A 17078-nucleotide genomic window follows, 5' to 3' on the forward strand; every position below is an offset into this window, starting at 1 on the left:
CCATGGCAAACTGTTTCCTGTCATGCACACAAATATTCTATCTATATTTGTGAAGTTAATGCAATAAAAAACAACAACTTAAGATTACAAGTGACTTATATCCTGTTGCCCTGTTTCTCTATAATTGACTACAAAAAAATAAAAAGTAATTGAGCAATGAACTGTGTCATTTAATGCAAATTCAGATATACTTTATATATAATTGACCTTCAAACTATAGTTCCTAAGTATAATTTAGCTGTAAGTGCTCTTACCACCCAGCTGTCAACAAGGTAAAGAGCGCGCGCATGCGCGCGCGCACACACACACACACACACACACACACACACACACACACACACAAGCACACAGAGCAAGCTTTTGTAAGATGAATCAATTTTTTATGATGTAAGCAACTTTCTTACTGGAACATTTTTATATCTGATTTACTTTAGAAATTGGGATAATCATAGTAATGAGACAAAAATCTCTATAACACAAAGGATTTTATTGCCTCAAAGGAAATTCTTGATGGCAATATTTTTCATAATTCATCTAAAAACAGCAGAGTTTCACAGATGCCAAAGAATGGCAAACTACTTTAAGTGAGCAAAACAAAACAGTACAAAAATACATTTAACATAACAGGGGAGAATTTTTTAAAAATATATACATTCTGTTGAAATACTGATATGCAAAGAAATAACTTTTGGCCCATGGCCAAACTTTAACGTCCCAATTAATTAAAATTCGAAGTACTGACTTTATTGTTGAAAGACACAGTAGCTCTTGATTCCAGAATGAGATGACCATTTGATTTCTATATAAATGACTAAATATATAAAGTATCAAATATAAGTAGTAGTGTAGCAAGAAAATAATTGGCAGAAATAATTATTCAACCAGTACTGAGAGTTAAAACTTCCAAAGACTTGTCTGTACACAACAAATGAGAAATATTACAAGAGTTTCCATCACAAATGGCTACTGTTATACTTCTTTCTTCTTCAGTATGAGTGGACCCACGTTATCGCCTGTCAACTCGTTATGTTTATTATGGGACCCATCACAGGCAGGAAACTAAAAGGGGAAAAGAAGTGCAAATGTTATTTTACAACACGAAGTAGAGACATTGTGAAATGCTCAGGAAGCCAGTGTGCCCCTGACTAAAGGTAGAGCTCATCAGGGAGCTTCCTGACAGACTACACACCTCCACCCCACCACTCCACACTGCAGGCAGGCAGGCAGGCAATGGTCAATACAAAGAAGAATCTTTCCCAGCACTCGGCAGGCAGAGGCAGGCAGATCTCTGAGTCTGAGGCCAGCCTGGGCTATGGAGCCAGTTCTGGGAGAGCCAGGGCTACACAGAGAAACTGTCTCGAAAAATAAACAAACAAAAAACCAAACCAAACCAAACCAAAATCTTTGGCTGAATCCATCTCAGTGAGTATAAAAGTCTAAAAAGGGGTCAAAATAGCTCGTCTATGTTTGAGCTAATTTCTTAAATTAAAAAAAGAAATGTACATTCAAAGTAAATTTTACAATGTTTTCTTATAAAACTCATAGTGTAAAGTTTGTGAAAATTAAAGATGTGTTATTAAATGCTCAATCCATCCAAATATAGTTGTAATCAGTATTTTATTATAGGCTTCCCTCTGAATTTATTGTGACATTCATTTTGGAAAAGTGAAATTGTGATCCTTTTGTAATATGCTTCTCTTCCATTAAAGCAGGGCCTCATGTCATTACATGTTTGGGTGTCTGTGCACAGGGTTTGCATGCTTGCCCATGGGGACACATGTGGAGGCTAGGGATTGACACAGTGATGTCTTCTTCAATTACTTCACATTGATTGGAGACAGGGGCTCTCATGAAACCTGTAACTTCACTCCTGGCTGGCCAGGGAGCCCCTTGTCTCTGCTGTCCCCCATCCCCACTCCCTTATGCCTGCGTAGCAAAACCTTAATCCACAGAACCATCTCCACACTTGGTATTTCTTTAAAACATGATTTGTATTGACTCCCCAATATCCCATCAGTGTGACTTCTTGTACGTTGACTGTTGCCCATTGTGTTGTTTCTAAAACTTTGCTGTTAAAAAGAATGAAACAAGCCAGGTGGTGGCGACACACGAATTTCAGCCCAGCACTCGGGAGGCAGAGGCAGACAAATCTCTGTGAGTTCAAAGCCAGCCTGGTCTACAGAGTGAGTTCCAGGACAGGCTCCAAAGCTACATAGAGAAACTCTGTCTCAAAAAAAAAAAAAAAAAAGAAGAAGAAACAAAAACATTATACTTAAAGTTTCAAATAACCTTCAGCAAACACAAAACAGATTTTTACCAACTGTAATACTTATCACCCCAAACTCATTTTCCTCATTAAAACCTGTTACTATGGCTAGTTATATTTACTAGCTTACACTATATAAGGTATTTTACATGTACCATTTCACTAAATCTTCAAAAATATCTGCAATGCCTATAGAGAAGATTGAAAAAACAAAACAAACAAACAAACAACAAGAAGAATGAAAAACAAAACAAAATTTTCAAACCAGAGGTTAAAAGTTAAGTAATTCGGGGTAGGCATATTGGCCTTTAATCCCAGCACTCGGAAGGCAAAAGTGGCCAGTGTCTGTGTGAGTTCCAGGCTAGCTTGGTGAATACCACCAATTCTAGGCCATTTAGTGCTACATAGTGAGACCCTGTTGTAAGAGACAGAGACAGAGACAGAGAGACAGACAGAGACACAGAGAAACTGGCTCAAACCAAACCAAGCTGGCAATTTGCTTGACCTGCCCAAGTTGACAGACTGACATCTAATTTTAGTAATTACTTATTTTGACATCAAAGTTTAAGCTCCTTTCCATTAAATCTTAAATACTCTCTCTTGCAAAACAAACAAACAAACAGACAAACTATTTAAAATACATTGCTCTAGACAAGTGCTGAGCATGAGCAGTGTGAGCGTCAGGGTTCACTCTTCTCTATTCTCTTCTAATTCAGGCACTATCGAGCAAAAGGGGGCAACCTTCAACTTGGGAATATCAGCTTTGAATACTGAACAGTATGGAAAAACCCCTAATCTCAGAATTTCAGAAGTAGGGATTGAAACAATCCTAACTAAGTCCCAACAATTTTCCCATGTGTGTAAATGGGTATCTTACCGTCTTGGAACGCCAACACCTACAGTAAGCTGCTTTAGTAAGACATAGATCTTCAATGTTTATTTCGTTCACCACCTTGGGATTTTCTTTTTGTATTTTCAGATTAATCAAGCTGTCCTTCTGCTGTTTCTTCTTCGGGAAGAAGGGACGGACTGCAAGGTAGCCAAGGAGCGCAAGTACGCCGAGGAAGGGCAGCAAGCGGAGCCATTCTGAAACTAAACACGCGCGGGCGGGCGTCAGAATCTGCAGTGCTCTTGTGAGGAACACAGACTGTCAAGTTCACCAGTGTGTGCTGATCTACGCTCCTCAGAGGAACCTGTCTGCCTTATCTGTAAACTGCAGAAACAGAACAGACCCAGCCCTACTAGGATTCTTATTTTATCTGTAGGCTAACTCGATTTGTGAAACTGAAATTTTTGGAACAGGTACTGTTTTAAATATCCTGTCTCATTATACCTGCTAAGGATATTTGTGCTTGTATTTACTTTTATCTGGACTTATAGTCAACATAAATTATGAACAAAAATGTCTTATTAAGTTTAGAAAACATTTCCACTATTTTCTCCTTAATACCATGTCTAAAATCATACAAGGGAGATTCCACAAAAATTTTACTATTGATTTGTAATTTCAGACAGAATATACCCTCAAATGTTTCAACTTACTTTTAAAGTAAAAAATCCTTTTAAAAGGCTATTTTGATGACTTGAAACCTTTACATATTGAATATTCTCATTTTAAGATATTTATTGAGGCTGGAGAGATGGCTCAGAGGTTAAAGGCATTGACTGCTCTTCCAGAGGTCTTGAGTTCAATTCTCAGCAACCACATGGTGGTTCACAACCATCTATAATGAGATCTTATACCCTCTTCTGGTCTGCAGACAAACATGCAGACAGAACACTATACATAATAAATAAAATAAAATAAAGAAAGATACTTATTAAATACCTTTTAGAGTATCTAGTCGGTCTTTAGAACATATGAAATACAAATAATGCAAATGAACTGGCTCTCAAAGGTCTGAGAGTGCTCCCCGTCGCCTCTGTGTGCCCTTGCTGACCTACCCCGCACCCTGCTAGGCACTACAGCCTAGCTAAGAAAAGATCATGTACCAAAGCATGTTAACACATATTAATGATAAGTGATGGGCTCTGTTCCAGAGTGCAGCTGAACCAACTCATTTAACAGGCTGTTAGCTTTGACAACTGCATCATTTTAATATTATTCTCTTATTACTCGTAGATAAAATGTAGCTAAGCAGGATTAGTTCATCAGCCTAAATCCAAAGCCTGTTCTGAGTCACAGACTCAAACTCCGCAGATCTAAAACACAATGTTTTCTCTTGGTAAGACTGTTCTGAAGACACTGCTATTTAACCACCACCATCAGCCTAGTAACTACTCTTCCTGTTTTGTTTTTGTTTGGGTTTGGTTTGGTTTTTCGAGACAGGGTTTCTCTGTGTAGTTTTGGTGCCTGTCCTGGATCTACTCTGGGGAGGAGGAATCACTAATTATAAATAATACACAAAATAATCTGAATAAATGTACTCCTTATAATGCACTTTTTTATAATTTATTTTTATTTTATGTGCATTGGTGTTTTGCCTGCATGTGTGTCTGTGTGAGGATTCTGGATCCCCTGGAACTGGAGTTACAGACAGTTGTGAGCCTCCATGAGGGTGCTGGGAATTGAACCAGGGTCCTCTGGAAGAGCAGCCACTGCTCTTAAGCACTGAGAGCCATCTCTCCAGGCCCTATAATGCTTATTTTAAATTTTTTTGCTTTAGAATTATAAAACATGGATAGTATGAAATTTTAATTTAGAAAAGAATAAAAACTAAAGTTACTCAAAATCATACTATCAAGAACTGGTAACACTTTGGGATGTTTTTATTTTTATTATCTATAGATTCCATATCCTACACTTTAACATATAAGATTATTTTATCATTTTTCCAACTCCATCATGACATTTGGAAAAGTTTTTTGTGAAGAACTTTAAAAAAATTTGTGTGTGGGGCGGGTACTTTGCCTACATGTACATTTGTGTACCATCTGATGTCTAGTGCCTATGGAAGCCAGAAGAGGGTTCCAGATCTCCAGGGACTGGAGTTACATATGGATGTGAGCCCCACTGTGGTGCTGGGAATCAAACCTGGGCCCTCTGGAAGAGAGCATGGGTTTTAATGGTTTCTTTCACCTCCCGTGTGTCCCACCCACAATAAAGGTCTACGAGAGCATGGGCCTTACTTGTCTGGGTCACCACTGTATCCTCAGTACCTAAACAGTGCCTGGCTCAATATACGAATTTATTTTTTACTGAGACATACATAATTTATACTTCAGTTTCTTTAGCTTTAAGGTTCAACAATGAGTTCTGAAATTATACGAAACTCAAGACATCACCTAAAATAAAGTATACTCTTTCTATCTACAGGTAATATCTACTAATCCAGAACATTTGCTTTTATACCTTAAAAACCTCCTTTTCTGATTTATTATTATTATTATTATTATTATTTATTATTATTTACTATTTATTATTATTAGTGTATATGAGGTTTGGGAGTTAGCCACTGGATATGTGTGGAGTCAGAGAACCAATGTTTGGACCCTGTCCTCCTTCCACTGTGGAATAAGCAGATCTAGTTCAGCAAGTGTTTTTACCCCACACGCCATCTCCCCACCCCCTTCTGTTTCAGACTGCAGACTTCAGGGCAGACGGTTAGGATGGCTTAGTCTGTTAAAGTGCTTGCCTTTTAAGCATGAAGCCGAGTCCAGTCCCAGAGCCCAGGGGTGGTGGTATGCGATTGTGACCCTGGCGTTGGACAGAGACAAGAGGATCTCGAAGGCTCAGTGGCCAGCCAGCCTAGCCTACTTGGTGAGTTCCAGACCAATGAGACATTGTGTCTCAGAGGAGGCGGGCAGCATTCTGAGGATGACATTCAAGGTTACCCTCTGACCTCCACATGCATGTGCATACATGTGTATCAACACACATATATATGAGCATGCACACACACACACATAAAAAATCTAAGTGCAGAATAAATACTTTCTGAATGAAGTCTCACGAATTTCCTCTTGTCAGTCAAGTTGTTTACAAGGTTTACTGTGTACGTAAGCACCCACTCTGTGGAGACACTGCAATGCAAAACCGCAGCTGCTGGCTGGTCCTCTGCATGCAGCGCGCAGTGCAGTGCCCGGGACAGACAGCATCGCAGCCAGCACCTCAACCACTGTTTATCTTTAGTCTAAGTCCAGGTTCATCTGTCTGTAAAACAGGAGCAACCACCGTCCATTCGGTTAAAGAACAACAGTTACTACGAACCCTACATTCTGGTTACTGCACGGGAACAGGGAGGCTTGCTGATGGAGAATCAGAGGGGCAGACAATAAGGAAGCAGAACAAATAATACAGTCACAGGCTGCACTAAGGGCCATGAAGGAAATAAACAAGGTGACATGAAATGAACAAAACAAGCCAACCAACCAAACAACCTGGCGGCACGGTAATGAGGTGACCGCAACCTCAGGTCAGGGAGTCAGGAAAGGTTCCAGAAAAAAAAAAAAAAAAGCAACTGGGCAGAGACCTGAAAGGTGGGAAGCCATAGAAAGACTCAAAGATTCAAGGCAGAGACCACGTCAAGCCTTCCAGCCTGTCTCCTTCGCAAACACTGCACTACTGGAAGGAAAACAGGGACAGTCTACTATGAAGCCACAGTTCCCTAGACGTCTGTCTCGTCTCCAAGAGACCCCTGTTCCCAGTCCTCACCAGACATGCATAAACAGACAGACACTACAATGAACTTCAGTTAAACTGAGTTTACTCTTTATCAAATTGGCATTTAGATTATTCCTACTGTATTTGTTTACCTCTCTCCATTGCTTACAAAATTAAGGCAGAGAAAGGCTTTAAGACGTTTAATAAAAAAGCTTCTCATACTTCTAAAACTAATAGAACCCTCACTAACATGCTAGGTGAAGAGATGGGTTTTGAAGATACCAAAACCAAAACCAGAACTGCCACAAAGCACTTTCCATCTGTATGGAATCAGAGATATAAGAAAGGATTACAATACTGCAAAATATGAGCAATTATATATCAGTCATATAAAGTGATAATTCATTGCTGAGATGAACAAAACTTCAGCTTCTGCCACCACTATGGACCTTTGTGAATGAGTAAGTAACAGTTCACAGGCCAGTAAAGGGAGGAGCAGCAGACCTAGCGAGAACCGCAGGTAAGGTGCAGACGGGCACTCACCAAAGGCCAGGGAAACTCAGTGCTGTGCTGTTGTTGGAATACAATGGGAGAAGAGAAGGATTAAGGGCATGAGCAGGTGCCACACGATGCAAAAGGTAGACAGGAATCTACCCTGTGCATGATAGGAAAGCACTGATGTATGTAGATCTACTTAGACCATTACCTTTTTACCAAGTCAAGCTGGAATCTGATGAAGATGGATAGCAGGAGGGCCGTGAGGAAAAGCAGAGAAGGACGAGGCTTCAAGAATCCTACTGAAAACATAACCAACCTGGTGTGGCTGTGCAAGCTCATCATCCCAGCACTTTGAGGACTGCGGAGAGGATCTGACCAGCCTAGGCTACAAACCATGTCTCAAAAACCAAAAACAAACAAAATACCCACAAAGACAGGGTCCAAAAGAAACTAATCCCACCTGCATCTAAGGTAGTAGTAGATCATTAAAAAAGAAAAAGGGTAAATCGTGAAAAATAATCCTTACTGAGGTTCTGTAAAACTTGATAAACAGTGTGTGCATATTTTCTGAGGACTGTCCAGAGACTCAGAGTAGGTCTGTGAAAAACTCCCATTGTCTTTTAGAAATACAAAACTGTGATCTGACCCAGGGACTCACTATGAAGTGCAGGCTAGGCTGAAACTTGCTATGTAGTCCAGGCTGACTACATCAAAGATGGCCCTGCCTCGGTCTCCCCAGTGGCCCTGGCACAACAGGCACCCCACCCCTCCCCCGGCTCATTAAATAATGGAATCAATAGGTCTTGGTGGTTGATGAGTTACAGAACATAAGCTAACACAAGTGAGGCTCCTGATTTTACTTTATCTATGAAAGGAGGTCTCTAATGTATGAAATAATCTACCTTCCCCAAGAAACCGTCTAAAAAGAGCCCCTCCAAGCAGAAGGAGACCACATACACAGAGGGAGGAAATAAAGAAGGTAACAGAGAGTCAAGGTCCACAGACAACAGCAAAAGGAGCATGGGTTGTCCCGTGCTAATGGGCGGCAGAGGCTTTAAAGGAAGGCAGGGCTCCCTTTGAAAGGGTCTGAGCCAAAGGAGCCGCGCAGCCAGAGAGATACCAACTCTCCCTGCAACATCCAGCCAACAAGGACCAGGAGGGATAAAGGCATCCGCCACGTAGTAGAGCTACAGTGAGGCGCTTTCCTCAGAGTAAGCTTTTATTCTCTCCCGGGAAGGAGGCACCTTTGTAAGAAATGCCAAGGGTGAGGAAACAAGCCAGGATCGGAAGGTGAAAGTCTAAAGGAGACTGGAGGTTGGCGAGAAATGCGTTTTGGCTATAACTAGGTTACCTCACAGAGAGAACTGGCTGACAGTTGCGTCCAATCTATTAAACAAACAAACGAAAACAAACAAGCATCAACAACAACAACAAAACCAGTTAGGCAACACTTGCTTTGCACTTCAGTGAAAAAGGGTTGAATTTTCTTAAAATTTTCTCTTAATAAAGGAGCTCAGACAATTTCTTTTTCCTGTTTCTAATTTAAAGGGAAGAAAAAGGACCTGTTCCTAATTAAGAATGAACTCAGAACATACTTACACTGTTACTAAGCAGGGGCCCAAGTTATGTGACTTCTACAACCAGCAATTATGATAACTAACAAGATTAAGGCAGAAGAACTGGCATCACCAGGGAAACAAGGCAGAAAATGAAACAACAAGAAGATCAAGCAATATTCCAAAAGGTCAAAGCAGCTCCTTCTGGTGCTGGGTCTGAACTCCAGAGCTCACACAAAGCACATACTCTACCACTGAGTTACAAGCCCAACCCTAACCAACCATTGTAAAGACATTTCAAGTATACAGCAAACACATGGATCTCAGTAAGGAATATATATGAGTGTGTGTGTGAGTGTATGCAGGTGTGTATGGGGGTGGGGATGCTTTATAGCCCAGGCTGGCCTTGTTTCTGAATGCTGACATCACTGGCATGTACCAGATTAACGTGGTGGTGAAAATTTAACCAGGGCTTTATGATACTAGGTATCTACCAACTGAGCTACATCCCCAGTTCAAGAAGAATATTCTAAGAAACTAGGACAGGCCCTCTCTCAGAGGAGGCAGCTGTAGCTGAAGAGCCCTTCACACACGCCTCGTCCTCCCCACTGATGACATCACGCTCCAGTTCTGCTCCCGGTCCTGCCTACCCACTGACATCATGCTCCAGTGCCTGGATTTACTTTAGGCCACATGGTTAGAATGCATCTGGCTCAGAACTATGACCTGCTAAACCTGGCTGAAAAACCTGAAGAGATTAAAATGGACTTGGCCGTGAAAAAGAAACCTCCCAGTGTCTGATACCCACCCCAGCACTTAATTCTAGACTCACTGTTTCCCACTCGAGAGGCCTGCCTCCTTTACAGCCACATCCCAAAGCTTTTGTGGTGCCCTTTAGTCTCAGACGCTGTGTGTTGCTCAGAAACAACGTGGGCCAGAGAAGTCACATCACACATTCCCAGCAGCCTCTCCTCTCCCTGTATCTTCTGTCTAGCCACTTGGGAGGTTCTAAGATTGGAAATAATGGTGCTAGACTAGCAAACACAGCATTCCATCAGTACTTGCTCACCTGCCCTTGGGGAGGCCTACCACCTGTTGTCCAAAGGTCAGATACAGCAGCGGTGATTTCACTGTCTCACAGTTATAATGGGAGCTTGTCAGACATTTGTTATGAAATTTTGTTGTCAGAATTGAAATTAGTACCTCAACCCAGCTTCCGGTGAATTACCCACTTATATTGTTATCAAGAAGCTCCATGATTGATCACTTAACCAATAAATCATTTGCTATTATTAAAAAGAAAAAAGCAACTAGGTCACTTTATTTCCTTTCAAATTTACAAAAGGTTCCCTATAATGCCATAAAAATCTTATGTTTTCTTTGTAAAATTTTAAATCTATCATTTAAAGCTAAGGCACAAAAATTATTTCTATTTTTCAAACACAGAAACCGCTTTGTTGCTGGGCGTGGTGGGCCACGACTAGAGACCAGAGGACTGTCGTGAATGTGAAGCGGCCTGGGCCATCAGTTCCAAGTCAGTCTAAGCTAGTGACCACACCAGGCAGAAAGAGGGCCCGAGAGCCAGCTCAGAACTTTCGAGTACTGGCTGCTCCTCTAGAGAATCTGAACTCAATTCCCAGCACCCACAGGATGGCTCATAACTGTAATTCCAGTTTCAGGGGATCCAATGCCTTCTTCTGTTCTCCAGGCACATACCAGGTACATATGTATGTGGTTTACAGATATAATGTAGGTAAAATACCTACACAGCATAAAAATAATTTTTTGAAGGAGAGGGGAGGAAAGAAGAAAAGACAGTCGAGAGGAGGGAAGAGAAAAGACTGAAGTGTGGGGCATAACATAAGTTCCTATCACGTAGTCCTAGAACTCAGGAAGTATCCAGTCCAGTCTCAAACTTCCAATATTGTCTCAGCAGGGCCTCCTGTCTCGATCTCTCCAGTGTGGGGCAAAGGTATTAATATCACCCAATAGCTTCTGTTATTATCAATTATAGCCTAATATTAACTATCTCATGACCAAGGGCCAATAAACTTAAACTTTTAAAGTTCTCCTCATCCTGTTACAAACCCAACAGTACCCTAGTACCTACGAAGTTGCACAGCCTGCCACAGGACTCACTAGATACGTGACGACCTGAGGTCATAGCTCTATGGCAGGTAACGTCTGAGCCCCAAACTGTTCTCCACAGAGGCCAAGTTCATTCTTAATTGCACTGGCTTTTAAGAATAGTTGAACTAACTAGGAGAAAAGAAAACTCACAACCTAAAAATATCATATAACTATTTCCCCAAAAGACTCTAAAGATTTAGAATTCTTGAAAGATTTTAACATCAAACTCGTCTTTCAGATGTTGTGCTAGCCGGGCGGTGGTGGCGCACACCTTTAATCCCAGCACCGGGAGGCAGAGGCAGGCGGATCTCTGTGAGTTCAAGGCCAGCCTGGTCTACAAGAGCAAGAGCAAGTTCTAAGAAAGGAGCAAAGCTACAGAGAAACCCTGTCTCAAAAATTCAAAAAAAAAAAAAAGTAAGTTGTGCTAATAAAAAGAACTATCTTTTGTTGTTACACATGCTTTTCTACTGAGGAAACTCACCATGATCCCACTTTTAAAAACTGAGGTATAACTGAGAGTAAAATAAAGCAATTAGCTCCATCCTGCGACAAATAACGTGCACCCCTGCAGGCACCAGCAAATGTTTCTGTAAATATCTGTTTACCTGAGAAGTCTTTTTCTGAATCTCTATGGAATATCTCTCCGCTATTTCTTTCTTTTTAAAAAATTCATTGTGGGCCACTGTGCTTTATTCTTTTTATTTATTTTTTTTAACAATTTATTTACTTTATGTACATTGGTCTTTTAGTACCCTAGAACTGGAGTTACTAAAGACAGTTGTGAGCTGCCATGTAGGTGCTGAGAATTGAACCCAGGTCCTGTAGAAGAACCGGCAGTGCTCTTAACCACCGAGCCATCTCTCCAGCCCCTCCACTACTGATTTCTGTGATCAAATACTCTCTTATTCAACATAAAGTTGTGGACATTTGCTGGGTGGTGGTGGTTCATGCCCTTAATCCCAGCACTCAGGAGGCAGAGAAGGCATCTGTCAGTTTAGGCCAGCCTGGTCTACAGAGTGAGTTCCAGGACTGCACAGTAAAACCCTGTCTGAAAAAAAAAACAACCAACCAACCAACCAACCAACCAACCAACCAACCAAAAACTTGTTGAGATTCATCTAGTGAATTAGAAACTCATTCCTCTTTATTGCTGACCACTGCACTACTTTGTGAATATAACTCATTTTCCTGTTGGCAGATATTTGCTCCCAGTTTGGAAGAACGTTATTAATAAGGGTGATACAAATATACATAAACAAGACCTTATGTGGATGTATGTTTTCAATCTTATCCTGCTTTGAAATTACAGGTTCAAAACTGGTCTCTTGGACAAATAACAGGAATGAACTTATTACAGGCTGGTATGCTTGTGTTACTCTGAAAAACACATTTTGTATTTTTCAAGACAAGGTTTCTCTGCGTAGCCCTGGCTATCCTGGAACTCTCTTTGTAGACCAGGCTGGCCTCGAACTCAGAGATCCACCTGCCTCTGCCTCCCAAGTACTGGGATTAAAGGTGTGTACCACCACTGCCTGGCTCATTTGTTGGTTTTTAAATATTTGTGTTACATTTCAAAGAAGTGGACTAATTCATGTGAGCCAAAATGTCATGGCTAGCTTATGAATCTAGAAATACAACTGTTTTCTGACTTTTGAAGAAAAACATTTTTCTTCCTGCAGCTTTACTTTTAAGGTTCGTAAGACGATAGGAAAGGTTTCAAAGATCAATGTAATATGCTTCCAAAGGGCAGAATTACACTGATTTACCTTTAAGGCCTTATTTTTGAGAATTTAACAAAAAGAAAGATGGTTTCTGACATATCAAAATTGTCAGTATTTAAACCCTGCGTGGTAATTTAGAATTTCCCTATGTTTTCTAAAAACACAGATTCATCATGAGAGAATTCTGGGGTGGGGAGCCAGCTAAGCCTAAATAGGGAAAGAAATAATATGAACTACAGCCTTTCTGACTAATTTTCAAAGGAGAAAATGATACTTTTGGTCTCCTAAACATGTAAATGAATTTCTGAAAAGCTGTCCTCTAAGTTTTTATTTCAATGAAAATCTATACTATAGAGCCTACAAGTAACTCACTCAAGAAAACAAAACGTCATTAGCAATTACGATTTACTTTGAAGAGGGAGACTGAGTGAAAAGTAGCTTGAAGGTTTTTACCAGTAGTCCAAAGCAGACCCTATCACTGTTACTGCCATGTTCAAAACAGAATGTTTTCACGAAGCCATTATTACAAGTTAATGCTTCTTAGACAAATTACCAATACAGTTGATGATAACTAGATTTGTAGACACTGTATTGGGGCTTAAATAGCTACTACTAAGACGCCACACTGAACTGGGCCTGTAAGAGGGAGGCGAAGGCAGAAGGTTCAGGAGTTCAAGACTGTCCTCAGCTACAGTCTGAAGCCAGCCTGCATTACAGGAGGCCCGGACTGAAAACAAAACAAAGCAGAAATCGCAGTTGTCGTTACTTTTAGAAAACGGTCCCAACATTAAATACTTTAATGCGAACGTCATCACACACCATTGATTCAGGAGGGGAAAAGTGATGCCTGGAGTTCCTTAACATCTTTAATAAGGATTAAATATTTATTGACAGGAGGGATCTATAAGAAATAATGCTTATACAGTATTCTAGTCACTAAACTGCGTCATACTATCTGTTTCAAGCACATTTCATCTATAAAAAAATTGAAAATAATGTCATAACCAACATGTATAATGCAAGCTGCCCTACACTGAGGTGAGAGAACTTTTCTTTTTTGACTGTTAAAAACCTAATTAATGTGTATTATTAGAATAAATTGGCAAAGCAGAACAATGCCACAAAATGAGTACACCCCTTTAGCTTTGCATTGCCAATTTAGTGTGTATATTTTAAGGGTATATAATTCAAAGGGGGAAAACCAACTGTCTATGCATACTTAACATTAAACTACTACAACGAATTATTTTAAATATAGAAATCTAAATGTCAAGCTATACAGGGATGTGATAGCAAAGTACAAGATTAGTAATTGTTATAATTGCAGGAGATTACATTTAAAATAGCGCTAAAGTAAAGAAATGATAAAGTCGATTCTTTACATGCTACATTTTTTAAAAATAAAATCTAAAATAAGAGATTTTTGATGTTTATAGAGAACTGGAAATCTGGACTTTTTTGTTATTTTTATGTCACTTTGGGTGTCTACATGTTTCTTCAGTGTTTATTAGTCAGCGACCATGCTTTCTAATCAAGTTCATACACTCAACGGGATCTCTTAATGTTTAAATGTTAAGAACTCCACCTATTCATTTGCAGAGCAGCTGCCCCTGACAAAAATCCGTAAGTCTGTTAAAGTCTGTATGATGGCTTATCCATCTAAATCTATGACAAGTCTTTTCTGTTGTGACCCCTCATCCCTGAGAGGGACTAACATCAAATGCACACCTGTGTGAGGGAAGTACTCAAGCAAAAACAGAATAATTTCCTTAGAATGGAGCTGACACCAGTCTCCAAATATTCCTCACCAATTTGGTATTAATTCCATCTTCTAGTTCAGAGACTCAATTTTATTTTTCTTCCATCGGTCTTCCAATTACTGTATTGGAAGTCAGCTATCTCTAGAAGGCTGCAGGATAATCAAGCCCACTTACCTCAGAATTATCTTAATTCATGTTTGCATTCCCAGATACTCGGGAGCTCCTGATTTTGTCACCATCCTATACAATCTGGAGATACGGGGTAGAGAGATCTACTTCACACTGTAGTGCTCCAAACCCAACACAATCTTTCAAGCACCGATAGCCATCTGCGGACTTTTAGTCAAGATGCTATGTACTGAGCTGTGGGAACCTTTACATATAGATAGGACCTTAATTCACTAAATTTCATGTTCTGAAATCATATCAGCCTTGGACTACTTTCTGGCTACTTTTCCCCCCCTCAACTTACTCCAGGAACTCTAGTTCTGGAGATGACCTCAAATGCCTCCATAAGTGACCTCAAGGCTCCACGGGCCATCGAGAACAGAGGTCACTTTTGATTTCCTTTATAAAAGCATCATGCTCGCCGTGCGTGGCGACTGTACTTCCCCCCGGCGCGCAGGGCGCCCCATGACAGGGACATCAAGTGCTTTACCATATGCACGCGGCAGTGAGCCTAGGAATGAGAGCCGCCGCTCCTGACTCAGCACCTTCTCTTCTGCATTAGCCTGCGGGGTCGCCTGGAACGGCCACCCCTCCCAACGCCCGGGCCGCCCAGGCGCACTCGGGTCGCGGGTCACGTGCCAGGGCCCGGCGCCCCGCCCCGCGCCGGGTTCTCCCCGACCCCCCACCCCCACGGGGCGGCGCGCGGGGATGGGCCGGGTGCGGGAGGCTTACCTGTGAGCCGGGCGAAGCCGGTAATGCTCTCGGGGACCGGGAGCTGCTTGAGGTAGGCGGGCAGCTGCACCTTCACGATGCGGGCCACGCTGTCCAGGACCATCGTGCCGGCGCCGTCCGCTGCCCGGCTGCTGCGCTTGCGTGAGAGCGGAAGCGGCCGGGGGCTCGCGGGCTCGGGCGGGAGGTGGCCAGGCAGGCGGCGATTGGCGCGCGGCGAGTGACGTGCGCGCTGCGGAGCGCGTGCGGAGCCCGGCCTGGCCTCCGCGCCCCGCGCCGGGCAGGGGCGAGGGACCGGCCTTTCTCCCCGGAAGCCGCCTTTCCCAACAAGTGAGCGGCTCCCGGCTCCCCGGCTCCTCGGCTTGGCGCGGCCCCGTGGTCGCGGCTCCTCAGCTGGTTGCGGACCCCGCCCCGGCCCCGGTGATGCAAGCTCAAGGAGAGCACCCCAACCCTGCAGTGCCCAGGCCCGCCGCTTCACCCTCCTTGTAAGCCGGGTTTTAAAGGAAACCCAAAACGAGAACTACCTAGTGATTTTTTTTTTTCCCCTCCTCAACTTTAGTCAGTCCTGCTCAAGTATCCTGACCCTTTTTTGTTTCCCTTTCGGCTACTGTGACGAGTTATAATAGTCCGTAGTTAGATTTCGTTTTTCAGTTCCTTCTGAGGGTGAGTTAACCAAATCGCTTCAGGGAAGTGTTTTGTTTAAAGGAAAAATGAGAGTTTACCTTTTTTGTTTTGTTTTTGAGACGGTCGCGTTACCCAGGCTGACTTCAAGGTCAGGAAGCAGATTATCTAGAGCTTCCAAATGCTGGGATTACCGCGCCTGTCTTGTGGAGTTTGTTACAAGGATTTGCATTTTCTAAAATGTAAAAGTATTTGTGAAGTTTTACTTTTTTTGGATGAAGTCAGAATAACCAAAGTAATGCATGTGTTGTGAGGTTAAGGGCTCCTTTGGATCAAGAAGACTACTGATGGGTAAGCTAGTTAGACCAGCAGGCTTGAAGGTCACTGAAGATGGACCCCTCATTCAATCTGCCCCTTACAATACTAGCAACTGGAACTGCAACTCTGATTACTGGTCACAGAGTGGGATCTGAATCAAATCTCTGGCCTTGGTGAAAACATGACATTCTAAACTGACCCAAAGATCTTATGTTTGCTATCTGATGCTGAGGTGGAGGGCTTTCTTCTAAGAACAAAGGACATAACCATTGTTCCCCTCCCTTAAGAGTTCGTCCAGATGAAGTGTCAGGAAAATAAGCCCTAGGGAAACTGTTCAAGAAACTTAGAAACTTAAATAGTCCAAAGCCTATTTAAAACATGTTGCAGCACGATAGTTTCTTTAGCTCTTGTCCACTGTCACCTCTTGAAAATGTTCCCTTTGGTCGCTGTCCACTTTCACCCTTTGTGAGTGCCCTACTTCACTATTCAATAAAATCTGTCTTCCCCACTAACCCTGTGTCTTGTCTAAATTTTTTCAACTTATCACAAGGACCAGGGACCGGAGAGTACTAGTAAAAGTATCAGAACTTTAGTGTTATACAGCATACATACAGTATTTGGTATGCCAATACAACATCATGTTGTAATCAATGTTTTATCTTTTATTGGTATTTTAAAGTGGGAAATAGTAAACCGTCCTTTGAACTG

General features: G+C 41.9%; 1 protein-coding gene across 1 annotated transcript; it reads right to left on the reverse strand.

Annotated features, from left to right (window-relative positions):
• Window positions 1-468: 468 nt before the first annotated feature.
• On the reverse strand, window positions 469-15607 carry Cisd2 (CDGSH iron sulfur domain 2). Its single transcript, XM_006970345.4, has 3 exons — window positions 15435-15607; window positions 3144-3358; window positions 469-1059 (listed from the first exon to the last, which is right to left on the reverse strand). Exons 1-3 carry the CDS (start codon window positions 15535-15537, stop codon window positions 970-972), a joined length of 408 nt encoding a protein of 135 aa, XP_006970407.1. The 5' UTR covers window positions 15538-15607; the 3' UTR covers window positions 469-969.
• Between the last annotated feature and the right edge of the window lie 1471 nt (window positions 15608-17078).

This window comes from Peromyscus maniculatus, chromosome 6, assembly GCF_049852395.1.
Source record: "Peromyscus maniculatus bairdii isolate BWxNUB_F1_BW_parent chromosome 6, HU_Pman_BW_mat_3.1, whole genome shotgun sequence".
Lineage (NCBI taxonomy): Eukaryota > Metazoa > Chordata > Mammalia > Rodentia > Cricetidae > Peromyscus > Peromyscus maniculatus.